The sequence below is a fragment of the Pollicipes pollicipes genome, unplaced genomic scaffold (genome assembly GCF_011947565.3).
Source record: "Pollicipes pollicipes isolate AB1234 unplaced genomic scaffold, Ppol_2.1 Scaffold_4881;HRSCAF=5763_pilon_pilon_pilon, whole genome shotgun sequence".
Taxonomy (NCBI): Eukaryota; Metazoa; Arthropoda; class Thecostraca; order Pollicipedomorpha; family Pollicipedidae; genus Pollicipes; species Pollicipes pollicipes.
In genome coordinates, this window is record NW_023596576.1 from 15,889,733 (window position 1) to 15,917,511 (window position 27,779).

Genomic DNA, 27,779 nt, shown 5'->3' on the forward strand with positions numbered 1-27,779 from the left:
AATAACGACACCTTGAAAAAGGCAATTTTGTTTTTCTGGCGAAAAGAGATAATCGATTGAACCAAGAGAATATGTCGAAATTATTCACACATTAAGCTCAAACGCGGGTTTCCGGTTGCGCCAATTCATTCAAATTTGGCATTACTTTCACTTATGCTAGTCAACAATCTCTCGATAACATTGACAAATGACACAACAATCAGCAGACATTACATGCCCCACAACAGCAACTATTACTTAAGTTCCGTCAGCTCCATGCTCGAAAGCGTGCCATGACAAAGCAGCATTTTTTACCATCAACACCAATTCACATTAATCATCAAAATTCACTGAACGATCCGCACACAACTCAGCTTGGTACCGACAACGGTACCGTAACCAGCCCACATCGGGGGCCTTGTAGCCGCCAGCCGACAAAGCTGTGTGTAACACCGCCGCCGGCGCCCCGCACCCGTCACTGACCTGCCGCCATCTGTTTGTAGCCGGCCTGCAGCGGGTCGGAGCTGTCCGAGAGCAGGTCCGTCTCGTCGAGCGTGCGCCGGATCTCGGGCACCGAGAACGAGACGGGCAGCGGCTGCGGCGCGAGCGGCGGCAGGAAACGGCCGGCCGGCTCGGCGCCGTCCGCCTTGGCCGCCCGCCTCCGGCCGGCCTCCTGGAAGGCGCGCACGGCCTCGTCGCGCCTGTCGCCGCGGCTGCGGATGTAGCCCTTGAGCCGCTGCACACTCTGCACTAGCTTCGACTTGCCCTTGGCCTCCTGGGAAGCCGGCCACACGAGTCAGTCCATTACGCCCGCCCGGTTCGTTAAGCGGCGGGTAGATTAACGGGCGCCGGCGCGGTGTCAGTGGGACGGTGGCGTGTGTCCTATTAAGGACTCGCCCGGAAATTGATGACGCCGGCGCGACACCTCCGACTGAGGCGGACCGGAAGTGTCCCGGCGGCTCCCCCGCCCTCCCATCAATTATGTTAATGTGGGGTTGAGCTCGGGGCTCAACTGGTGATGCACTGCCGACGCTGCTGACATTTCGCTACTGCGGCCGCGCGAACGCACCGCCGGCCACCCGGCCGCCACGCAGATTTTACCAGCCGACACGGCACTGCTTGAGGGATTTAAAGACGGGATATGACTGGAGGAAACGGCCGTGAAACGCAGCTGAAGTCATACACGTGGTTCGAAGAGGCCAAAGTTTGTAGGTCTTGAGATCTGGTTATAGCATATTGCAGCGTATTTAGCCTCACCCCTCCACAAAACGGGTTCGAAACCTTGATTTTTCAGATTTCATCAGATCCTTGAAGCAATAGATCCTTAGATCCTAATAGATCCTTGAAGCCTGGAAACAATGCCTGCAGTGGCAACTATTTCGAGACAAGTCATCCATACGCATTAGCAACACTCGCAGCAAATAACGTGCACATCCCTGATACATGACTACAAAAGGGAAAAGAAGAAATGTGAGAGGTAAGATAGAGATGGAGGAAGAAGACTATTGTACGCAAGCACCTGGGAAGCATCCAAGGCTCGTGAGCCTGATAAAACCTGCGAGGAAAGCATTCGGAGCAAAACATTCTCTGACGTGCTCACAAGCACGTCAGAGATGGGGGCTTCTCTGTTAAAGGAACAGCCCACCAAGTCCACACACCCCACTCCTGTAGTGACAAACTGGTGGAAAGACAGCGCAGAACACTGGTCTCCGACCTCCCCCTTTGCTCTCCACAACATCGTCTCTACAGACGAGTTAGTTCCTCCGCGCCCAGAGCCGGACTCTCCACGCCGAAAACCAGAGCCTCTCGAGGGCATATGAGGCGGTGCGAAAGCGCACTCGAGGACGCGAGAGAGGCGTCGGGGGCGCGAGCCGCTCCGGGACGACAGCTACTTGAGAGCGAGCGCGGGCGCCAGATCGCCAGCAGATCGCCGAGGCCGAACGGGCACGTCAGCTGGGTCAGCCCGCGTCGAGCCGGGCTGCCGACGCCGCTACCTCCTGCCGCAGCAGGCCCGCCAGCTCCTCCGGCTTTGAGAGGCCCCGGAGGCCCGCGAGGCCGGGCAGGGCCAGTAGCTCCGACTGCCCCAGTGACGAGGCAGAGCCGGAGGCCACGCCTCCGCCCATCGGCTTTCCGCACTTAACCTGGCCCGAGGCGGAGGATCTGGCTCTGGTCGCCGGGCCGGCCTGCTGGGTCCCGGGCTGGTCCCGCCGGGCGCCGGGCTGGTCCCGCCGGGTTCCGGTCCGGTCCAGCCAGGTCCCGAACTAGTCCCGCCGGGTCCCGGGCCAGTTCTGACGGGTCCCGGGCCGGGCCCACCGGGACTAGGACCGATCCCGCCGGTGCTAGGGCCGGTCCCGCCGGGACTAGGGCCGATCCCGCTGGGTCCCGCGAGCGGTGGTGTGTCGGCCGGCCCGGGCCACACCAGCCGGCTGCAGCAATGCGCCCCGCAGGCCGCGGACGCCGCAGGCGTCAGCAGAGGAATCGATACAGGCAACAGCGTCTAGTGCGTGCTCCCCCTGGGGACACAGGGCGTGCTGCACGCGCCACAGCCAGGCATCGCAAGCAACGCGCCCCGCAAGCGCGGCGGGACCAGCCAGACTTCGCCCGTAGATCACAGCAGGCCAGATGGAGACGGAAGGCAGGCGGCCTGGCCAAACCGCGCCCGTAATCCGCGGACGGACGCGGCGCCATATCTGGCTATCACGCCACAACGCTCCAAAATTGGTGGTGATGAGCCTGCAATTTATCTTATCAATCTGCGCAGTTCAAGAGCGGTGTCCATGGCGCAGGGGAAAGGGGTCAAACCCTCGTCGCAGGACAGGAAAGTTGCCAGAGTTTGTGTTTTACTATTCCGACTGCGCAGCTTGAGATTGCTTATGATTTTTTTTCGGTGGAAGCATTTTGTAATTGTCCACGGCTTGCTCCCGTGCGTTTGGTCGTCTTACTCGTGTTGCCCTGAACCAAAGACCGGAATCGACGGCCAGCGCTACACGCACACGCGCACACGAGTCGTGGAGCGACACACGGCTGTCTGACTGCGCATAACTGAATAATCGGATTCCGGACGCCTGGGGGAGACGCAGAGCTGCAGCAGGAGTACACGTATGACTTTTTCAACTTTCAGGCTTACATAAAAGAACGAAGTATTGACCGCAGCAAAATGATCCTCAACAACTACAGCATATGAATGATCTGTGCACAGGAAGAGCTGGCCACGGCTGGTAAGGGTAGGCTCGGTTAGTTCATTTTCAGATTATATAGATGTATATATATATACATATATATATATATATACAATATGTGTATATATATATATAATATATATATATGTATATATATATATATATATATATATATATATATCCCTCTCTCCAGTTATCCCTTCCGCTTATGGAAGCATCAACACCCAGAGTAAGCGGGCTGGGTTTATATCGCGTTTTCAGAAATTTGCCGCATTCAAAGTGCATGTAGAACCGACAGTCATCTGTCACCAGATGAAGCGCTGCGCAAAATGCAAAACGCAAGATGCAAAGCCCGTTCAAATGAACATTTTTCGTTTCCTCCTCTTCCAAACTCTTCGCACATACGACTGCGTATGCAAGGTAATTAAAAGCTGTATTTAAATCGCCTGGTTAGCTTTCATCTGATAATGTTTCACAGACAATGGAAACTGGCAAAGATGTTGATAACAATAGATCATCTCTCTTACATCTGGAATATCGCTGTCGATGAAGTCTTTCAGAAGCCTCATGAACTGACCCGATCAAATGTAGGAGTTCAGAGTTCGCATGTACAACGCAGGTGCAAAGCATTTTAACGTTCTGAGACCAGTGAGTGTGTTAAAACATAGTTATATCCGTGACCAAGGCTATGTAAGCCAACCAGCACGTTTATACGTAATTATGTCCGTTACTGAATTTCCAAAGAGGTGCTGTTCGCGCAACTATTTATTTCCCGGATAATCTTTGCAAGGGAAAAAAGCAAAAGGAGAGCGAGTTTTATAAAAAATAATCATATAAGGATCGGGAACGTCGAAGCACGCGCCATACATCAATCTACTAGAACATGCAATGGTTTCCAAAAGTCGCGATACATAGTGTGTGACCGGTGTCAGCACACATCTAACTATTACCACCCATTGTGCGCGAACAAGTGTTCATGACTTCACATAAGTTTAAAGGACCTAGCAGTATTTCTAACTATTTCGACCACATGTGTGATGTCTCAGTTTGGTTGGCACAACTTTCTGAGAGGCAATCAAACCTGGCAAAATTACAGCTTCAATTCATGATGCCTGCACAAGTGTAAGCGGCCATTGAATCAAATGGAATCAAATGGGCTTTCAAATAGACCATCACAAACTACGGTATGAAAAGTTTCCTTAGAATGTTGATCTCCACAGCGTCGACTTTCGACTGAAAACGAAAACTACGATCTCGCAATCTTGTGCATTCTGGAAGCAATATAAACAAACGCATGCCGAGAATGCTGAAGTCCCACTGACACTACCTAACTACATTCCGAAGTCTCCACTGTCGCATTCAACATACCTCATCCTCCTAGACAACGGGATACAAAACGAGCACAGGTGAATACACTGCTGAGCACTGCAGCAGTGCAGCAGTAGATTTGCTGCATTGTTACTGCTACTGACAGTTTACTGAACTTCGCCGCCAGATACGGCCACAGAAGAGACGATCACAAAACCACACGACCTCCTTTACCACCTTCAAAGTCATCCTTTGGGCCGGTGCGGGCACCACAGGTCGAGGTCGTCCGGAGGTGGGGGTCATGTCAGTGAGTGAGGTCACCCCGTACTGTGTTCAGGTGAGATCGCTGGCGCTCCTGCGGCGGCCCAACGAAACGGCGTAGGGAAAAGAGGTCCCAGAAGGTCTGAACGGGTTTCCTTCTGAGGCCGTGAATGAAAACCGACAACCGATCGTCACGAAGTGCAAGAAAACCACGGGGCCCCGGGACGTCAGGATGCAACGGTGAGGCTCTAGGCATCCTATGGCGGTGTTGTGGCTCAGGAATTGACGTTTTATGGGCTTAGCTGACGTCATGGTGTCAATGATAACAGAGAAGCGCGATTGCGGACTGAGAACTCGGGTTCCTTTGCAGGCAATTTAGCATCACGCAGTGTGCCCCTCAAAGCTGCAAGCAATCGCTGTATCTGTCTCCAATTCTCCTTTTTTTCAGCCGGTTTACCTTTGTCGTGCCCATATGTCGAAACGTCATGCAGAATGACGATATGACGTCACGTCATATCGCTGAATAAACGTCGCACTTGTAAGCAGAAGACTAGAATTGAGTGAACAACGGCTTTCAGCAACCACTAAAACCGACAGATAGCGTATGTAAACCAGTTCACTGGGTGAAGGAGTGAGATATGTCGGGAGTGATGAACGAGCCACCACAGCGACCGCTGCCAGAAGCACCGTCCGACTGGCGCGTTTCAAACGCCTCAGTTTCAACAGCATGTTAAGAATGCTGTGAACGCACCTAGGACGCCAAGGTGCACGCCACAAACTAACTTTGGAACAATTGCATACCTCTTTTCTGCTCCTCAGCTCCTCGCAGTTAAAGCTGTTGAGCAGCAGCGCCAGGAACAGGTTGAGGACCAGAAAGTTGCCCATTACCAGTGCCGGGAGGAAGACTGCAAGGCACATCTCCGACTGAAAACACAGCGGTTTCAGTTATTGCCAGCAACGATCCATCGATCAAATTGGAACTTGCAGCACGCGGTACTGTGGTGTAGGAACAGCGTGCATTGCCTACACGAAAAAGTATAACATTAATTAAGGTGCTACGCATTCTGTCCGAAAGAAGTAATGCGCATAACTTATGACTTAACTTGATAAAAGTGATACTGCACTTACTAAAGCCCAAGCAATCTGTACGTGATGTCTCTTTCAAATCCCCGCAGAAAATCATCAATGTCCGCTCTAAGATTTCCGTGACGCATTCATGGCGGAAGCCTAGCCAACCAAAGTAGCGCAAACTCTGCAAACTGAAGCGCTCAGAACGCATGGTTTATGGGGCGCGCTCGGTGACGGCGTACCTCGTCTCCCTTCGCCCTCATGCAATCCCACAGCGGCTCAATCCACTCGCCGCACAGGATCCGGAATATCATCATAAACGAGTGGAAAAAGTCATCAAAGTTCCATCTGAAACGAGAGCAGATTATCTGAGAGTCAAGCCGGTCGCCGGCTGCCACGGCTATTACGAGCGCGGCGACGTGGCGGCTCTGGTACGGCGCACATTAGCCATGGCACGCCCCAGCTCCCGGCGGGGGGGGGGCAGGAGTGGCCCAGCAACATGACCCGCGGCGCGCGGCGACAGAGAGGCTGACGCAGCGGCAACAATGCGTTATTGGGTGCTCGCAAATGAGGGCGATTCGTCATTCTGCCGCAGTGGAGTACGGTTGGCATAGCTGGCGCGGCGCAGTTTGGGCCGGTTGCGCTTGAGATAAACGCATGTTCAACTGATGGAACAAAAAGGACCATATTGCAGAAGAAGAGATATTAGGATGCATATGCCCTGGCAGCAGGACACTTGACATCATCAGCCGAAGCCGCTAATGCCCTTTTCGAGACCACCAAGACCGAGGTCGGTGAGCTTTACATGCGGCCTGGCACCGGCCTCCGAATGCATTCCTTGGCAGTGACAAGAGCGACCTACCTCGGCACCGGGTCAGGCCCGAACACGCTGGCTGTGTAGCTGGTGGAGAATAGCTGCATGCCGATGACGGCGAAGATGTAAATGACGATGACGAGCACGAACGTCAGGTTGCCGAGTGCGCCCAGGGACGAGATGATGATGCTCAGCAGGACCCGCATGGTCGTCCAGGACTGCGCCAGCTTCAGCACCCGCAGCTGCAATGATATTTAGCTTCAGCACCCGCAGCTGCACCAGACATCAATGGCGCCGCCGACCATCAGCCCTCACTGACGCCACCGACGCCGAGGGCGACACCGGCCGACCAGCCGTCACTGGTACCGCCGACGCCGAGGGCGACACCGGCCGACCAGCCGTCACTGGTGCCGCCGACGCCGAGGGCGACACCGGCCGACCAGCCGTCACTGGTACCGCCGACGCCGAGGGCGACACCGGCCGACCAGCCGTCACTGGTACCGCCGACGCCGAGGGCGACACCGGCCGACCAGCCGTCACTGGTGCCGCCGACGCCGAGGGCGACACCGGCCGACCAGCCGTCACTGGTGCCGCCGACGCCGAGGGCGATACCGGCCGGCACGGCAGCGAAGGGACACTGCAGGATATGCGCCCGAGGATGGGCCGACCGGCCAGTGGCGTCGGCCACCGCCCCGTGAGCACGCCCTGCCGCCACCCCCACAGCTGCAGTCCCGGTCAACTGAAGCGTGTCCGGCGTGACAGCACGGCAGCGCTCTGCCGTACACTGTCCCTGGTGTAACAGCACCGCAGTGCTCTGCCGTACACTGTCCCTGGTGTAACAGCACCGCAGTGCTCTGCCGTACACTGTCCCTGACGTAACAGCACCGCAGTGCTCTGCCGTACACTGTCCCTGGTGTAACAGCACCGCAGTGCTCTGCCGTACACTGTCCCTGGTGTAACAGCACGGCAGTGCTCTGCCGTACACTGTCCCTGGTGTAACAGCACGGCAGCGCTCTGCCGTACACTGTCCCTGGTGTAACAGCACGGCAGCGCTCTCCCGTACACTGTCCCTGGCGTAACAGTACCGCGGTGCTCTCCCGTACACTGTCCCTGGCGTAACAGTACCGCGGTGCTCTCCCGTACATTGTCCCTGGTGTAACAGTACCGCGGTGCTCTCCCGTACATTGTCCCTGGTGTAACAGTACCCGCGGTGCTCTCCCGTACATTGTCCCTGGTGTAACAGTACCCGCGGTGCTCTCCCGTACATTGTCCTGGTGTAACAGTACGGCGGTGCTCTCCCGTACATTGTCCCTGGTGTAACAGTACCGCGGTGCTCTCCCGTACATTGTCCCTGGTGTAACAGTACCGCGATGCTCTCTCCCCGTACATTGTCCCTGGTGTAACAGTACCGCGGTGCTCTCCCGTACATTGTCACTGCCGTAACAGCACCGCGGTGCTCTCCCGTACATTGTCACTGCCGTAACAGCACCGCGGTGCTCTCCCGTACATTGTCCCTGGCGTAACAGTACCGCGATGCTCTCCCGTACATTGTCCCTGGTGTAACAGTACCGCGGTGCTCTCCCGTACATTGTCCCTGGTGTAACAGTACCGCGGTGCTCTCCCGTACATTGTCCCTGGTGTAACAGTACCGCGGTGCTCTCCCGTACATTGTCCCTGGTGTAACAGTACCGCGGTGCTCTCCCGTACATTGTCCCTGGTGTAACAGTACCGCGGTGCTCTCCCGTACATTGTCCCTGGTGTAACAGTACCGCGGTGCTCTCCCGTACATTGTCCCTGGTGTAACAGTACCGCGGTGCTCTCCCGTACGTTGTCCCTGGTGTAACAGTACCGCGGTGCTCTCCCGTACATTGTCCCTGGTGTAACAGTACCGCGGTGCTCTCCCGTACATTGTCCCTGGTGTAACAGTACCGCGATGCTCTCCCGTACATTGTCCCTGGTGTAACAGTACCGCGGTGCTCTCCCGTACATTGTCACTGCCGTAACAGCACCGCGGTGCTCTCCCGTACATTGTCACTGCCGTAACAGCACCGCGGTGCTCTCCCGTACATTGTCCCTGGCGTAACAGTACCGCGATGCTCTCCCGTACATTGTCCCTGGCGTAACAGTACCGCGGCACTCTCCCGTACATTGTCCCTGGCGTAACAGTACCGTGGTGCTCTCCCGTATATTGTCCCTGACGTAACAGCACCGCGGTGCTCTCCCGTACAATGTCCCTGGCGTAACAGCACCGCGGTGCTCGCCCGTGTACTGTCCGTGACCACGTCTCCGGCACTGCAGCGCCTTGCGCGCTGTTCGTGATCGTTAAGGAGGCTGCCTCGCCCTCTGAACAACAAGCGGACACTGATTGTAATGCCAACATATAAGCGTGATGTTTGTCTTTTTAAGCGGATTTATCAACTAAGTGCTTTCAGATACACCATATGCATTGGTTCCCTATGGCCATGGCCGTTGATTATATCAAAGTCGTGATTGCTGTTTCCTACGGAGTTATTCTCGAGTACATCAGTTTTTTTTTTTGCTGTGTCTTGAATGAACCCCTAGCTATTTCTGATTGCTTTTAACTATATCTTTTAGTGCCAGGAAGCATCAATGATGGTTTTCAAGACGTGGCATCGCTAATGGCGAGTTAATGCTGTCATGTCAACAGCATGACAGCGGTACCTGTGAATTACGCATCCCTTTGGTTACGTTTGATTTTTTGGTCTATCGAGCAGGTTTCACATTTCCTAGCTGAAAGTGTGGCGGCCTTAAACGTGTTAGTGATTCATGCCAGTGTCAACGTCAGGTTCTGTGTGCCTTAACGTAAGGTTCTATGTGTCGCGGTGCACTGGAGTGGACTTCGCTAGTTGCCTGTCAATGGGTGACGTGAAGGAAAAACAGTGTTCCACGGGCCCAAAAGACATAAAGAAATATCTCAGAAGGTTTTCGGCATTTGGGTTGAAAGCGAATATACAAGAGTATCCTTCCTCACAGCCTATGCGCATTTGCAGCAGATGTCTCTAACTGGCTAAACCAGATGAGGCCAGACATGTCGGGACGCAATGCTGCCAAGATGATGCTTGAGCGCTATGGATACTACCAATCGTCGCTGATGCGACCGTGCTCAACATCCGTGGCTATGCTCTCCAAGCGCGCAGCACGCGGCACTGGGGATGGGGGATGGGAGCGGAAGCGTCACGTGTCGGTTGCCCTGGGCCTCTCGTCTCCGACGGTGAATAAAACTCCGACACACATTCGTATGGTCACGAACTGACCTTATGATCGCGCCTACCATCGCAAAATACGGCGTCCACGAGTGAGCTGGCTTCCGTGACACATTTAGAGGATCGCTGCAATATTTCTCCTGTCGCCACCAAACGGAGCAACCAGGACCACTCCGAGTGAATTGGCGGCGGCTGTGTTATATACCAAACGGAGATTGGCACTACAGAGAAGTGATATCACGACCCCGCGTCATATCTCGTAATGCCACGACCCTGTGCCGCACACGTCAAATTATGGTAACGTGCGTACTCTGACTCCAACTCCATACAATGGCATACGCTTTGAATGCTTCCTCGCCAGTGCATGTTGAATGTCCGGTATTCGGATGGTATTCAGGCTGCCTTGCCCCTAGCACTAACACCGACTCCTACGTCGGAGCCTGCCGCCGGTGAACAGACAGGCGCAATAATCATCCATCCGAGTCGCCAGGGGGCACCCGCGTAAACATTTCCCGCTGGCAGATCCATTTTCGGCGATGATGGGCAGGCGGTTCTGGTGTCGGTGCCGGGAAGGTTGATGATGTTCTGGGTGCTCCTCACAGTTTTGGGGCGTGTTCAACACCCATGGGTCTCATCACAGCCCATGGATGCCGTAGTCTGGCAGCCCGTGGGCGCCGTAGTCTGACAGGCCATGGGTGCCGTAGTCTGACAGTCCGTGGGTGCCGTAGTCTGGCAGTCCGTGATGCCGTAATCTGAGAGGCCGTGGGTGCCGTAGTCTGACGGCCTGTGGGTGCCAAAGTCTGGCAACCGCTGAAGCCAGGAAGCGTCTTCGTCTTTGGTCCTATCAAGGCTCGTGGAGCCAACGCGCCGGATCAGGGGGGGGGGGGGGGGGGGGGGGCAAGAAACAGGGTTGCAGTATATGACCCTGTGCACTCATTTGCGTATAGTATGCACATGCACATTTGTCACGGTGTGAAATGTAACGACATTCCAGGGTTGGTGACAGTACCACAATGCCGCACATGCGCAGACGTGGAGTCAGCGGCACGCCGCTGCCGACCTTGTCATTCAGCCTTCCGTTATGTTGACGGAATGACATATCGATATTCAAGGTCTTCCGTTCAACTACGTTACTCCTATGCGTATCTTTCTGGTCACAACTATTGTTTTGAGTGAACGCTCATAACGCTGGTTTTGCTGGAGCCTCTTCGAAATCTTAAGCCCACTTCTACTATTTCCGGAGCTGAGACGAAAGAAAATGTGAGTTAGCTTTACTAGAAAAACTTCGTTGTTATCTGCTGGAATGGAGTGATGAAGCCTGATAACACTGCCCCCTGTGCAACATGTATGAAGAGAATGTGTTGAATACCTGCAGATCGATAAGCCTAGAGGAGCATAATCCTGCAGAGAACGAGGGAGGGTGAGTTGAACCTCTAACGGGAAAGAAAGGACTACAAGAGAGAGAGAGAGAGAGAGAGAGAGAGAGAGAGAGAGAGAGAGAGAGAGAGAGAGAGAGAGAGAGAGAGAGAGAGAGAGAGAGAGAGAGAGAGAGAGAGAGAGAGAGAGAGAGAGAGAGAGAGAGAGAGAGAGAGAGAGAGAGAGAGAGAGATAGAGGAGAGAGAGAGAGAGAGAGAGAGAGAGAGAGAGAGAGAGAGAGAGAGAGAGAGAGAGAGAGAGAGAGAGGAGAGAGAGAGAGAGAGAGAGAGAGAGAGAGAGAGAGAGAGAGAGAGAGAGAGAGAGAGAGAGAGAGATAGATAGATAGATAGATAGATAGATAGATAGATATGTATATATATATATATATATATATATATATATATATATATATATATATATATGCATATCTAAACACATATATGTGTGTCTGTGTGTGTGTATATACATGGACATATGCGCATATATAGAAAAATCCATAAATTATGCTATATAGCTTTAGCCATTTTCACCACCGACCCCCAGCCTCCATCGTTTCGAGCTGGTCACTCTGCGGACGAGGTCAAAAAGAGTAGGGTCCACCTGGCCGCTAATTAGCCGAGTGAGAAGGGTGAGGGAATGCAAAACAGACGGGCGTTTGGCTCGTCATGAGAGGAAGCTAACGGGATCCTACTTTCAGCTTTGAAACGTTCAAACAAAGACCTGCACATGATTCGCAGCAACCACACCTGGACGTAACGCTGCGCTGTCAGATCCCCTCTCCTTTTTTTACGCCTCAGTTACGCTCTATTTCCTATCTGACCGTAACCGAAGCTGGCCAGTGAAACTCTTATTTAAGACCGAGACGGGCGAGCATGATGACTGAAACATTTGTTTTTTATAGAGTGTAAGTATTGTAAAATAGCAAGTCAATTTGATCGTTATGGTCGTATCGTTATGGCCGTATTGGTCAAACCGAAAAACGCAACCCTTGCATCATGCGTGTCAGTTTTTCACGTGCACAAAAGTTAGATTTTTGTGGAAAACCCCTTTTGATCTTCTAGTTTCTCGGTAACGTGTGAAAGAGCTCGTCAAAGGAGGCTAATGACGGGATATAATGCCTCCGAAGCAGGCCCCTGAATTGAAGATAACACTTGTTTTGCCCTGACTTGTCACCGGTACACTGATAGGGTCAAGCCCTCAGAAGGGCACGTAGAGCTTTCCTGACGCAAATGTTACCAGGCTACACCACTGCCATGCGTATAACACTCAGCTCTCAGAACCCCGTGACCAGCCGCGTCTACCCGAGAGTGACACCGCCACCCAGCGGGGCGCTCGGTGGTGGGTGTACTCTCGGAGGGCGTCACCGTCGTCACTGCCGTGACACCGCGCCGCGTTGACGCACGTCGTTGCGAGGCCGCGGACCACCGGCGCGTCGCCGGGGGCGTGGGTGGGCGGCGTAAGCCGGCCGGCCGCCAGCCAGCGCCGCCTGCTGGGAGGCGAGCCCTGGCCTGACACGACGGTCACAGGCGGACGCCCTCCTGACCCGGCGGTCACAGGCGGACGTCCTCCTGACCCGGCGGTCACAGGCGGACGCCCTCCTGACCCGGCGGTCACAGGCGGACGTCCTCCTGACCCGGAAGTCGCAGACGGACGCCCTCCTGACCCGGCGGTCACAGGCGCACGTCCTCCTGACCCGTAAGTCGCAGGCGGACGCCCTCCTGACCCGGCGGTCACAGGCGGACGTCCTCCTGACCCGGCGGTCACAGGCAGATGTCCTCCTGACCCGGCGGCCACAAGCGGACGGGGCCTCGGGGCCCGGCGCCGCCGCGGCTCGCTACCGATAGGCTCGCCTGACAGAGCAGAGCGGGCCGGAGCGGGCAATTGCCGACCTGACCTGAACAGGACTGCCGGTGGGCAACGTCGATCTCGGCAGATCACGACTGGCCTAAGTTGATCTGGCTATGTCACGGGCGATTTCTATGGACCTAAGCCTGTCACGAATGACCTCAGCATTCCCAGCAGGTCAGCTGACCTCAGTCGACATGAACAGGTCACACGCGATCCAAATGAATTTGCGTTGGTTGCGACCGATGTAGTCTGTCGGGTGCCTCGCAGGTGAGCTCTGTCGACTTGTTGGTGAACCTGAAGATATTCCACAGCGCACAGCGCACTTAGGGAGGACGAAAGGGGATGCAGGAGCATTACTTAACTCTGGACTGACTTCAGAGAAAAATGTTATGAAATATGGCTATAATTGTTCACACGTCTGTGAGATAATAACTTCGGGCCTTTTCTCTACGAAATCCCTGCTCGGTCTACATCCGAATAGAACAGGCAACGAATGCCTAGTTCGACGAACTGCTCATGAGCCTTGTCAACTGAAGGAGAACAAATGCACTACCGCTCTCGCAAGCTTTTAAGGCAACAGCCAAAAGCGCTGAGCCACAGACATCGGACATGCTGCTCGAGATATATCTTTACAAGCACTCATGAACTCAAGCCGGAAAACATGTTGCTGTAACTTGACTCGGCGGCGTGCCTGATCCAATTCACCATGAAGTCCGACCGGAAAAAGCCGGCACAGCCTCTCGCTGAATGACTTCATAGACGTCGAAAAATGACTACAGCACATGAATATCGAATCACTGAGCTTGCAACAACAGTAAGCTTGGGTGCAACTCCATACATCCTCCATATTTTCCACGTCCACGCACATACACACCCCTGCCAGAAGTCGCCATGTGACTAGTGGATCGGTAGTTTTATATGCAATTACAAAATGTTAAACGGGCAACAACCCAAAATTCTCGCCGAGAAAAGTAAACAAGAGCGTAGTCAACAAACAGCCGCTTCAGTTTGCGCACGGCTTTCCGTTTCAACTCAGCGCATGCAGAGCGAGACAAGAGCCCATCCAGCTGCCACCCCAGGGCGCTCGAATGGCTGCGCGGCCGTATCTCCTGACTTGGGTAAGGTCTTCTGCCAAGTGGGCCAAGTTTGTCGGAACATCTGCCTTCCAGGCACGATCCATCAAACAAAACTTGCGTCATTTTTCTCCGTCGGCAGGCTGGTGCGTGACGTCACTGTTTATCGCACCACTTTCATCAAGCTCGGGGCGTGGCGCGAAAGCAGACGGTGCGGCGCCGCTCGGCAGCTCACGCTGCTGCAGGCACCCAACAAAAGGATGCGTGAATGCGCACGTACTCCAAGATGGCTGCTTCCGCAAAGGATAGACTATTAAAAGGGAGCATTTGGAATGGGTATATAAATCGCATAGAAAAGTGTATGATTTTGAATGTGCACATATTCATAGATGTCCGTTTTCGCAAAGGATGAGGTATTTGAAAACATATGAAATGGGTCAATCGATTGCGTGGAAGTGTATGATTTTGAGGTGCAATAAGCGACCGATTTAAGTTTTAAAAATTTTCCTGATTCAAACGCGCCGATAGCGACATAAAATTGTAGATCAGTACAATATCACGAACGTCAAAATCCATGCTGAATATTGACGTTCATGATATTGATATTTCCGCAGCACAGCAGCTACCAAACATTCCATGCGGTTAATCTAAGTTAAAGGATTAGTGTGTACTTTGATGATAATCAACATGCGATATCTTTAAACTTCAATTTCGTTCTTATCTTTTAAGCCTGGTCTACTGTAACATCAGCTCAGAAGTGCAATGCCCCCATCCACCTTAAGAAAAGTCAAGCCACCCCCGTATAGCGCCGCAGGAATCTGGGCGATTGATTAGCCAGTGTATGATAGATTGCAATCTAATAACACTTTCGATATGTTTTTTAGACCACAAATACAGTTTGCCGGCAGTCACAATCCTGGAAACAATACATCAACACAAAAACGCGCCGAGGTATTCGTATCATTGAGGTTGAACCAAATTTCCGAGTTCTCAATACCTGTATTTGCATGGCCGTCATTTTGATTTCTTCTGTCATCGTTTGCCAGTTTTACTGCGACATATGTCTTGCATTTTCATGATTATTTGTTGTGCGTCCATTGTTCAGTTGGTTGCCGTTTTAAAATTAACGTTTCCAAGAATAATAAGAAAGTGATACTGTTTTGATTTCGTGATCCCCAGAAGCCCCCAACAAAGTCAACTATGCATCGGACGGTTCTGCATGCCAGTGCTGCGAAAGCACCGCAACGATTGCTTTTCTGACATTTGCTTTTGACACGCCCGAGCACAGCGAGCGGATATTGATCGGAGCACAACACAATAACAGTGTGGCCCGGGTGACGCTCCGTTTGCACTTGACGTCGCGTATGACCTTCGTAGTCGGCAAATGTCGCACGCTGGGGCGCGCCCGGTGACTAACGACCTACCGACGGCAACAAAGGCGTGCTTAATTACCGACGGGCAACAGACGTAGCTGCTGCTGCACTCAATCCCAAAATCAATCGAGTTGACAGGGTGCTTACTGGTCGGACAGAGGGCTATTCAGTGGGAGCTACATGACATCGAGCACTCTCCACATTCCTGTCACGAGACAAAAAGGGGGGGGGAGGGAGGGAGGGAGGGCCTGGAAGGAAGCCACCCGATCACTCACCAGTCGGAGGACTCGTAGGACTGAGAGACCGTTGATGTTCTGCAGCGACAACTCCACCAGGCTAGCCACCACTACTATCAGGTCAAAGATGTTCCACCCGGATCGAAAGAACTGTTTGCTGATGGCCACCACCTTCAGTAGACACTCCAGTGTGAATATAGACGTGAACACCTGGAACAGACGGAAGAACTGGTTGCTGATGGCCACCACCTTTAGCAGGCACTCCAGTTGAATATGGACGTAAACGCCTGGAACAAACGGGAGAGCTGTTTGCTGATAGCCACCACCTTCAGTAGACACTCGTATGAATATAGACGTGAACACCTGAAACAAACGGAAGATCGACAACAAATTATCCATGAGTGGACAACAGCAGCAGATGACGAGCCAATAAGACATTGTACCAGACTACCTTCACACTTCACACTTGCATCACACGTTGTAGACCCACTCTAATAACACTTACGACCTTGTTCCAGGTACCAGATAACGACCGCGCCGAAACGCATACATCCCGTATCGAGGCCCATCTCATAACTTTTCAACGCCGGGTTTCGGACAGCTGAAATAGTCTCCGGGTTTATGCTTGCGTGCGGGAAGCCTCACTGCGTTGCCCCCACCCTTCAGCCTCCTTCCGTACGTAACATAACTAAATCCACCGCCAGACGCCTTGCTGTTTTACGGGCCCGAGGGTCTATTTCCGCGGCCGCCCGCGCTCTCGAGGAGCTCCGGTTCAGCGCGGCCGGCGCGGCCGGCAGCCCGCGGCGGCGCCCGACCTCTCCATCGGGGGTCACGGCGCGCGCCGCCGCGCCGGTGGCGTCCCTATCACGCCTCTCGTGCCGTTTCGCCGGCATTGATTGGTGGCGGCGGTGGGCCGGCCGGCTGGCGGTGCGATTTGGGCGGCTGCGGTCGGTCTCGTAAAGCCGACGTACAGTCGAGAGACGTGTCCGGTTTACGAGTGCCCCGGATTAGAGAAGAGGGCCGCCGCCGGCGCCGCCGCCGAACGCTGACGTCATGCCACCGGGAGAGCACCGCCGGCAGCCGATCGTGGATTTGGAATGACGATGGGGGTGGGGAGTGGGTGGGGTGGGAGGGAGGGGCAGAGTTTCGGTAGATGTAATGGTCCAGCGGAGGAGTCAAGAATCGACGTGGCAGTTCAACATACAAATATGTCGCGGCGGTTGTTCGTTGTCGGTTACGGCAACGGCACCATATTGCTCCTATATGCTGGCTGATTAGCCCACACAATCAATTTTCTTATTGAAACATAGTGTGATACTTGTGCTTGATGAAATGAGCTGCATTAACCTTTCAAAACAGATGTGAGATCGGCTTAGTTCCGCTTAATCATTGTTTACGCAAAGCTTAGCCTAATATCAGCATGAGTTATGCCATAATTTGCAGGAACATATTTGGAGTGGGGGACCACGGTGAAGTGTGAAAGCCTCGGATCCCATATAACCCGCACTGCAGCCCTGGCCAAAGTCAAAGCGCCATTTAAATCGCTTTAGTCCGAACGTGGCGTGCGGCATGCTAGCCCCGCACGGACGCCGTTTTACGGAGCTCGGGCTGAGATTAAAGCGTTAATATTAACACGGCCCCCGCTGGCCCGGACCACAGCGGTGCGACCGCCCTGCAGGCCGGGTCACAGCGGCACGATCACCCCGGAGGCGAGACCGCAGCAGTGCGACGGTCTCGGAGGCCGGACCGCAGCGGCGCGACCGTCACGGAGGCGGACCGCAGCAGCGCGACGGTCTCAGAGGCCGGACCGCAGCGGCGCGACCGTCCCGGAGGAGGGACCGCAGCGGCGCGACCATCCCGGAGGCCGGACCACGGTCAGGACGAGTCACTCGCGCGCGCAGCGAGATATCACCGCACTCAGACTTGCGCGATTTCACGCTGGTTGACCGAGGACTGACGGCCACTAATTAAACCGGGTCGGCCTCGCGCTGGCGCCGGCGGTGTCACGTACGGAACCGGGACAGGCTCCCGCCCTCGTCCGAGCTCGACCTGGGGCAGGTGGGGCACAGCCCCACCGAGGCGGCCGCTTGAGGGGAGGAGGGGGAGCTCCGATTTGTCGCGTGCCCAAGGGGCGGCACAGGCGATCGTGATACCCACGACTTTTCAGTCGTGAAACGAACACTTTAACATGAACTGCGCTGTCCTTGATTACGTTTCAACACCCAGAGGAATTTAGCTTGGATAAGGGCGTGCTCAGGAAGGGCTCAATCCAGATTTCCACCACTAAATTCGTTGAATGCATGGTCCTAATTTCTACGTTAGAAAACCCATTCCTGTTATCAATTTTAGATATGTACCGTACGGACTGCAGACAGGCCTTCGGAGTACCGGAGCGCTGCACTGATAACTGCAAATCCGACATTGAGTAGCTGCTGAACTTCAGAGGATACGAAGGCATGGGCCTCCAGTCTGGTCTTTCTATCGTCCAGGCCGAGACGGAAGACGAGCGATTGTTTCTGCAGTTTAGGAAGACCCAGCCGCACGACGGCGCAACAGCTGTCGGCGCAGCGACGGACCAACACCCCGGATTACAGGGGGGCTACGTGACGCCGAGCGGCAGGGAGTTGTCGAACGGGACAAAGCCCTTACAAAGTCGAGCGAGATCGTGGGACGATGCAGGGTCGGACCGGGCGGAGCCGGTACAAGACGGTTTAGACAGAGGCAGTATTGGGGCACACGACGATGGGTGATATAAACATGAGAGAAACAGAGCTAGGCGGGATTGCGACGGAACCAGAAGAAGATGGGTCAAACCGCTAGCGTCAGACGAGGGTGTTATACACGCTTATAAGTCTGACGTAACCCGGTCAGCCGAAACTAAGCCGGGGGGAAGGGGATCAGACAAGCCCGAGTCGACAGGACTGAGTTAGTCAGACTGGGCAGACCGAGTTAGTCAGACTGGACAGACGGGGCTGAGCTAGTCGGGACTGAGTCTGTTTGAACTGAGAGAGGCCAGTGCTGAGCCGGACGGACCCGAGCTATATCAGGTGACGTCGACCAGAGCTGAGCTAAATGGAACTGTGTCTGACGGAAATGAGTCCTGAGCCAGGTGAAGCCCAGCTGGGCACTGATGCTGTTGAATGGGACTTGACTGGATCAGATGGACCTGAGTCGGACAACACAGAGTCGGATAGGACCGGGTTAGGCGACAGGCTAGAGTTAGACCGAACCACATGAGACGGACTGCGTAAGACAAAACTGAGTCAGACGAAGTGAGCAAGAGCGTGTCGAAATAAATGAGACTGAGTGACACGGGACAGAGTCATGCGGGACGAAGCCCGGCGGGATTAAATCGGACGAGATTCAGCCAACGAGCTCGTCGAAGAGCCAGGTTATCAGTGTGCGCCAGCGAACGCCGCTTTTCTTCTCACTGGCTGGGCTCGCCAGTCAGCAAACGGCGGTCCGCCTCGGTGAGAGACGTTACCCAAACGGAGATGGCCCAGGTAGCACGCGCACCGCACCCGAACAGTGCCGCAGCCATACGCACATACTAGCGTGAGCCCGAGTGCTGCCAGTGATTTGGGTTGCCTTATGCAGTTCAGTGAAATGTTGAACCGTTTTATTCTTGCCAAATTTGTTTTGTGAGCACTGAGTATATGCGAATATCCTCAAGTCGAACATATGGAAACTCTGTACACTTCAAAGGCAATTTCTTAAATGTAGCAGCGACACGAGAACCATGTTAATTTACCGTTTACCAAACTGATAAACCGACAGACATGCCGTACCTATTTAATCATGCACGCGCCACATTATGGCGGAATGCAGTCTGCATTATTGAAATCCTTCCGCATAAGTTCTGATAGTCTTGCACTTGACATACATACCCTGTTTCCGATCTCCAGCGTCTCCTTCATCTCGATGGACATGCCGTAGTGCTCCATGGCCAGGAAGGCGGTGTTGAGGATGATACAGAGCGTGATGAAGACGTCGAAGCAGGGGTCGGTGACCAGCTGGTGCATCCGGTTCTGCCAGCGCAGCCACGGGCCGTAGCAGAAACAGCAGGAGACGCAGCAGTCGCAGTTGCGGTCAGGTGTCTCATCTGAAGAGGGAGAGTAGCATAGACGAGGTCATGGCAACATCTGACCGAGAGGAGCAAGCAATGCGACGCCGTGATCTATCAAATGCGCAAATGCAACTTTACACAGACCGCTACCTTAGGTTGCGCTGCGTCCAATGTGCTTTCCATTACATTAGTTATATTGAAAGGCTTTATCTCGGGAACTAAAAATCTGACAGGGAATCTGGTATGCGCCTCAATGATGTCTTAATTGTGTAAAGCAAGCCCGAAAATGAGACGGTGCTGATCTAATCTCCGACTCGTAGCGACGAGTTGCTTTATAGCACAAATCCACCCGCACGGTTTTATCAAAACCAGGCACAAGCAAGCACAGAAAGTCGGGAGCGGCCGCTAACCCACGCACAACGCCGCGTTGAAGGTGCGCCCCTTCCTCACCGTGCAGTTCGACCACGTGCGAGATATAGGAGGGCGACGGGCTGCGGTGCTTGGGGCTGATGCCGTTGCACTTGTCAGAGAGCGTCACCTCGAGGTCCAGAGCCTTGGCCAGCGGCGTGATGTCCTGGTGGCGCGGCAACCGACATCAAAGGCATGCACTGCGCTCAGATCTGGACGTGCCTGACGTCAGGGGTGTTCAAACCGCACGGCCTGGTCTATGACGTCAGGGGTCTCCGAATCGCATGGCCCGGCGCGTAGTCATTAACATGGCTTAGCAAAATGAATGACTGTATGAATGAATGAATGAAGGAATGAATGAAGGAATGAGCTATAGCTGCTTTATGGCTATCATAAGCCTCAACTTTGTACCTAAATTTACTCTGGAGTTTGTCGCAAGGACAGCATGTCTCGAGCATTTCGTCCAGCGTTCACTCCACTGCTTTCCCAGCACAAAATTCCTTAGACCTGACCAAATACGTCAGACTACACCATGTGCAGTATGCACGAACGACTGCATAAGTAAGGTGACCTTCGTTCCTAAGCCTTCTATTCTGAAATAAAGGAACACAAGACCTTCCGAGACGACACACTCAGCGCCCAGAATACGACGAGATGAGTTCCACTCTAGCGGATGAGGCCATTTCTCCACATCCACAGCCGGGCACATGGGGCCGCTGTTGTCATGGGCCCACGCTAGGACACAAAGACTGCTGTGTCTGTAGCCCCCTTGCAGAGAAAATTGCCCGTGTCTGCGCGCTCGGTCAGAAGAGAGCGTTGTAAGCGCTCCTTCGCACCCGCCCGGGAATGAGGCTGACGTCAATGCATCTCTCCCCAATCGGACAGATGGGGCCAATGGGTTCGTAACTATCCTTCAGAGCCAACGTCCATGCATCATCTCGCGGGAGGCACCACCGACTGCTCGCCTCCCCGCACTACAGACTGCCGCCCTGCGTCCCGCGAACAGAAGACCGCCGTCTCGCGTCTTCTGAACAGCAGACCGCCCGTCTCGAGTCAACTGAGCAGCAGACCGCCGTCTCGCGTCCCCCGTGCAGCCGACCACCGTCTCATGTCTCCCGAACAGCAGACAGTCACCCCGCATCTCCCCACCATCATAACGCTGCCTCGCGTCCCCTACACGGCAGACCGTTGCCCAGCATCTCCCGAACAGCAGACCGTCACCCGGCATCTCCGAACTGCGGACCATCGCCTCGCATCTCCCGAACAGCGGACCATCGCCTCGCATCTCCCGAACAGCGGACCGTCACCCGACATCTCTCGAAAAGCGGACCGTCACCCGGCATCTCCCGAAAAGCGGACCATCGCCTCGCATCTCCCAAACAGCGGACCATCGCCTCGCATCTCCCGCCGACGCCTGAGCAGACGCCTGTCCCGAACCCTAACGATGCCGGGATCACCTCGTTTGTGCTCTGCGAGAAGGCAGCGGCCGGCTGCGCCTGGCGCCACCAGATATCAGATATGGCGTAACGACCGCGCGTACCACTGTGTAACGACCGCGTCTGCGTGATTGCGCCGCAACAACCATCAGCGACGTCACGACCTCAGTGACGTCATCACGGGCAACTTTGCCGAGCGACGGCGGCGTTGACCCATAGGAAATCGAGCGATAGTGGGCGGCCAGGGTCAGCTTTTGGAGCGACCCTCACACTGGAATGGTGATATAGAAGATGGCTACGAGGTCTGGGGAACCAGAAGTACGGGGTTCGATTCACCGCGGTGTTCGCCCTTCGTGCCAGGGTGAGAGGAAGGCGGCGCCACATAACCTCAGCAGCTGGAAGCATCGTTAAGCCCCAGTGACAACGCAGTCAAGTAAATGTCGATGGGGGTGTGGGCTTTGGTAAAATTTGACACATTGCCATTCAAAAGCTGGCCAAAAAGTTTCTCACATGGGAAGATGAGGATCTCTTGTTTCAGGAAATAAGATAAAGATACGATAGATACAAACGTGATAGTGGAAACCCATGTTCGGTTTTGAGATCACCACATTTGCTACCTCGGAACATTTCGGTTTTTCACGTTGACAACGGCAGAGATCCCCAGCGGGGAGAACAATCAGCTGTCTCACCTCAGTCCGCACCAAGAGATTCTTGCCGCGGTCGGACATGGTCTCGTGGTCGCCCACCACGCCCGAATCGTCGAGCGAGCAGTCCCGCATCCCGCTGCGCCGGATGTCGCAGACGGAGCGTTGCTCGCTGGTGCTCGAGTCGCTGTTGCCGCGCATCTCGCCGATGCCCTGCGACTCGACGCTGGTGGCGAACATAGCGGTGCGCAGCGCCTCGCGGCGGCCGCCTGTGCGGTGCCCGGCCAACGGCGACACGGCGTCCTCGTCCAGCGGCGTGCCCGCCTGCTGCCCGGTCGTGATGTGCACGTAGTACTCGTCCGACTCGCCGCCGGGGAACATCTGTACGCGCGTCTCGTCCGACGCGTCCAGCTGCTCGCAGGAGGAGCGCAGCGGGTGCTGCGGCTGCTGCTGGCCGGCAGCCGGTGGCAGCGCGCGCACGTTCAGCTCGGACTCGTCGCACGGTACCTCCACGGTCGCCACGCCGCCCGGCGAGCGCGCGCTGTCGAAGCCCGTGGAGGACGGCCGCCGCTGCGGGCTGGTGGCCGGCGAGCGCACGGCGCCCGGCAGATCTCCGGCTGTCAGCGACGACGCCGGCTCGACGCTCAGCAGCTCCGCGACGAGCGTGGCGCGCGGCCGCGGCTCGCTCGCCTCGCGCTCCTCCTGGTCCTCGCTCGCACGCCTCTCGCTCGGAGGCGGTACGCTGGAGCGGCCCTCGTTGGAGACGTAGCTGTCGTCCTCACGCGTGGCGCTGTCGCCCGCCCGCTTCTTGGCCTTTTTCTTCTTCTTCTTCTTGTTGTACGTGTACGAGGCAAACAGAGTCCGGTTTTTCAGTCGTATCGTCGGGAACTTGCTGTCCTTGTCCAGACGGTGTAATTTCAGGTTGGAGGGGTCGAAGCTGAAGGTTGAGTCGTCTCTGTGATCGGCCAGGTCCTTGGTTTTCTCCTGTAAATGGGCACTTGTTTTACAACTGAGGGATCAGCAAGCCGGAGCTATACACGCAATAGCTTATGAAATAATATCCATAATGTACATCATTTGTGAGACGACTCGAAAAGTAAAAAAAAAGAAATGAATAATACACATGATGGGATTAGGGATGCCTCAGATAGCTAGCGCCTCACGGACCTGTAATTTCAACCCAATATCCCGAACTCACGAGATTATGCGACCAAGGTAAATTTTGGCTTAGCAAAATCATTACGTTACATACGTTCCTTCGGATAAGGCTCATCTTTCCTAGGACAGGAAGACGGTGCGGACGTTCATTTCAGCCAGCATGAATCATTCACGAAGAAGACGAGCTGAAATATAGGGTGATCAGCTCGCTATATGGGTTGGACCATGCTTCCACCAGACCCATATGGCTGATGACACAACCGGCAGATACCCTGCCTGATTTGCGAAGGGCTCTTGATTAAAATCCATCGCCTGGTAGCGCGGTCGATTTCCTGGTCTATCTTTACCTCTCAGCTGGCGAGCAGTAATTGAAAGTTCTCGCCTTGTGTGAGATTGGCGGCGGGGCAGATGACGCCTGCGGCGGCGCACAACTGTCGACCGCACGCGACGCCCGGCCAAAAATAGCTCGCCACCCGGGGCGGTCCTCCGCGGCGACAACAGCGCTCGCGTCACTGGTCCCGTTGTTGGATCATGTTAGAGAGACCCAGTCGCGGTGTGTGTCAACAACAGCGCCGCCTGGTCCGGTCCAGGCGTCCGGTGCGGTCCGGTTCTCTGGTTTGTGGGGTTATCTGACCTGGCCTGGCCCTCATCTGAACTGGCCCGGCCACCGGACGTGGCCCGGTCATGTGGTCTTGCCTGGTGCTTTGACCTGGCTCAGTGACAACACTTGGCCTTGTCATCTGACCTCACCCGGTCAATTTACCTGGCCCGATCACCCGGCCTGGCACGGCCACCTGACCTGGCCCAGTAACTCGGCCTGGCACGCTCACCTGACCTAGCAAGACCTCCTGTCCTGGCGTGGTCACCTGACCAGGCACGGTTACCCGACCTGGCACGGTCTCCTGACCTGGCTGGTCACCCCACCTGGCACGGCCACCTGACCTGACTGGTCACCCGACCTGGCACGGTCTCCTGACCTGGCTGGTCACCCCACCTGGCACGGCCACCTGACCTGACTGGTCACCCGGCCTGGCACGGCCACCTGACCTGACTGGTCACTGGGCCTGGCACGGCCACCTGACCTGGCTGGTCATCCGGCCTGGCACGGCCACCTGACCTGACTGGTCACCCGGCCTGGCACGGCCACCTGACCTGGCTGGTCATCCGGCCTGGCACGACACGTCGCCGCCGACAGCCCGTGTGAATCAGACGAGGTGCGAGCGGCAGCGCACGCGCGCCGGGCGGGGGATTAGCATCGTTTGCATTTCGACGGCGCTGCCAGCAAGCGACGGCCAAGCCGTGTGGGAGCGCACCCGCACCCGGAGAGTGGCTCGGTGAGCGCGCGTATGGGGTGCTGCTTTCTATGCCGATGCCGACTGTAAGGAAGTTTGCTTGAAGGGGCAGGCGATCACGGGGGGGGGGGGGATTGGCCAGAAAGTCGTTCCGGGGGAATGATGGACCCAATGGAGTCGGACTCCGAAACTCGCACGTTTAAGGGGTTGTGATGTTGCTGACGTGATCAAAAAGCTGATGCAGCTTGAGCTCGGTTAAAGCCGTAGCAAATTTCGAGATCACAACGGAAAGTATCAAAATGTGAAAGGACTTAAGTATTACAGGCAACACAGCAAAAACAAATGTTTTGGGCTGAAAACCAGACGAAGGACAACGCCAGACCTTTCCGTTTACCACGTCCCCCCGATGCACGAGCTTAAGCCAACACCGCACAGACTGCAGGCAGCGTAGCATGACGTCACATAAGACATTCACATAACACAACGCCGCTGAAAATAGCCCCTGCCGACTCCAGCACTCGCGACTTTGTGGCTGAGAGAGCGCGACCTCAATAGCCCCACACGGTGTGGGTGGGCGTGGCAAATATTACATTCGGGCCGGGAAAATGTCCCGCGGCACGTCACATGGGACAGATCCCTCGGGTGATGCCAGAAATGATTTGATGGCGAGAGCCATGATTAATATGAATGAGAAATGGGCAGGGTTGTCGAGGACAGCATTCATAGTTGGGTCACGTATTACGCGGTGCTTTTCGGACCAATTTAGACCAAATTAGCGCACCGCTGTCTCATCGATCGGTCATGTTGACAGCCACAATTTACAGCGCAGTGTTCACGACACAGTGACTTCTTGGGCTGTGGGGAGCAGTGTACGGCCGATACGCCAGGCCTGAGATCAACTACGAGGTTGACTTTACCACCTCGGAAGTTCGGGCGGGGTGGTCGGGGGGATGGGGAGGCTGACCGTACCTCCTCCGTGTTCTCCGCCTCCTCCTCGTAGCTCATGGCGACGACAGCCAACATCAGGTTGATGAGATAAAAGGAGCCGAAGAAGACCACCAGGCCGAAGAACAGGATGCTCCAGGGACCCATCGCAGCGATTATCTGGAACAACGGAGCGGGTTAGAGCGCGCGCGATGACTCGGCCATACTGGCAGCCAGCAGAACGGAGCGCTTGGCAACGCCTCTCGTGAGGGCGGCAATGCGCCTCGGCTTGGATGGAGAACTCTGCATGACGTTTCCCGCTCCCTTATCTCTCGTGAGAGCGGCAATGCGCCTCGGCTTGGCTGGAGAACTCTGCACGAGGTTTCCCGCTCCCTTATGGCGTCGGCGGTCGACGGCCCAGTCGCATCAATCCCGTAGACGTTGTCCGTTAAAAGACTCAGAGGCGGCCCCAGAGCGTTATGACACGAGTGGCGTAGCGCGCCAGTTAAAGGGAATGCTCCACATTTTAAGAAGCTTAACCAAGCATCAGGTATGATCAAAGAAGCTCACTTACAACTTTTGGTATATCTCGAGCTTGAAAACGGCTGCCCTAGTCAACACAATTTCGCTGTTTAGTAACTGTGCTCCTCAATATGTCATTGTTTGATCGCGTCCTTGCACCTTGCACAGCATCGGTTGAGAGTTAATTGACGGTCGCTACATCTGGAAATCGTGGTCAAGAACGCTAGATATGAAAGACTCGACAACTATATTTTTATTGGCCTTGATCATCGCATGACCAATGGAATGGGAGGATTTCACTGACGTCATTATGGCGTCACGGATGCCTGAGTGACATTGAACTTGTCTTCCCGAAGAAGTCTGCACATCTTCGCGGGCGGTAGCTCAGAAACTAGAGGGTCTTTGGCCATTGGAAGACGGGCTGTGAACTGCGCCGAATGATCTTCAAAGTGGCCATTTCAGTTCAAAATCCCGTCTAAATGTGGAGCGCTCCCTTTAATTCGGAGGATAGCAGCACCCTGCTTTTTTCTTAAAACTGTAGCGGTCATTTCTCAGGCTGTCTTTTCTGATTCTATTCCCAATATAAAAGAACCGAACGCTGCTTTATCACAAAAACAATTGCGTCCGTATTAAATTTTTATAAAAATGGCTTGATGGCCGACAGAATAGAACGAAGACAAGAATATTTGGTCTCTGTGGTAAAAATGTTCCGCCTGGGAGGCGACTGTCACCAGATAGCGCGTACTTCTGTCAAAAATCTGCTCGCGTCAAGAATGCTGAGCCGTGAATTTGGCGTCGGCGTGGACTCCACTCTCCGTCATCACTGCTCCCACCAGCAGTGCGCGCTGGCGTTCCATCTAAGCTGCGTCACTGCACTGCTGGCGCGGTCGGAGACTCAGGCAACCAGCGCGGCGCCGCCCGGTGTTTGTTCGGCGCGGTCATCTCCGACCACGCCGAACAAACACTGCGCGGCGGCGGTCGGAGTTCGTGCGGTGCCGGATGACAGACAACTAGCCAGGCGCCGCCCGGTGTTCTTTCGGGGGGTCGCAGGCTCGGACAGCCGACAGCCGGGGCGCAGCTGCCCGGTTCTTGCCGTCCTGACCGGACCACACCCGCCGCAGCATTGATCGTTGTCACCCTCCCCGCGCCGCTCCTCACACCGGGCCTCGAGAGCCAATTCAATAACAGCAACACACAAAAACACTCGCCGCGCCGCCGGCCGCCGGCCGCCGGCCGGCCTGTCCCCGGGTCCGCCCGCGCCGGGGGAGCACGACGGGCCGGCGGGCGGTGGGCGGTGGGCGGCGTGAGCGGCGCAGATCGGCGGAGCGGCAGACCCACGGGTGCAGCAAGCTACCACCTGTCTGTGCCGAACAAGGCAGCGGGCAGGGGCAGCAGCGGTGTGAGCAGTGCGGATGGACTGGGTCGACAGGCACCATGGCGCACCGAGATCGCAGATGGTCTGTACAGCTTGCCTTGCGCTGCTTGACATGCCCTAGCCGGTATTTACCGAGGGCAGTCATAACTGCTCCCCCTTCGAGTACTCGCCATAA

The 27,779-nt window shown here is 55.2% G+C and overlaps 1 protein-coding gene across 1 annotated transcript in view; it reads right to left on the reverse strand.

Annotated features, from left to right (window-relative positions):
- The window catches only part of LOC119100030 (sodium channel protein 60E), a 55,199-nt gene that overhangs the window by 21,327 nt on the left and 6,093 nt on the right, over window positions 1–27,779 (reverse strand). Inside the window, exons 5-17 of the mRNA XM_037223146.1 lie at window positions 25,753–25,887; window positions 22,952–23,317; window positions 22,654–22,903; window positions 22,379–22,602; window positions 20,296–20,419; window positions 19,667–19,881; window positions 15,819–15,989; window positions 6,658–6,851; window positions 6,038–6,143; window positions 5,529–5,651; window positions 4,527–4,535; window positions 629–754; window positions 463–574 (exon numbers count right to left, since the gene is read on the reverse strand). Coding sequence (XP_037079041.1) covers window positions 463–574; window positions 629–754; window positions 4,527–4,535; window positions 5,529–5,651; window positions 6,038–6,143; window positions 6,658–6,851; window positions 15,819–15,989; window positions 19,667–19,881; window positions 20,296–20,419; window positions 22,379–22,602; window positions 22,654–22,903; window positions 22,952–23,317; window positions 25,753–25,887 — 2,155 coding nt within the window. The remainder of the gene's footprint in view (window positions 1–462; window positions 575–628; window positions 755–4,526; window positions 4,536–5,528; window positions 5,652–6,037; window positions 6,144–6,657; window positions 6,852–15,818; window positions 15,990–19,666; window positions 19,882–20,295; window positions 20,420–22,378; window positions 22,603–22,653; window positions 22,904–22,951; window positions 23,318–25,752; window positions 25,888–27,779) is intronic.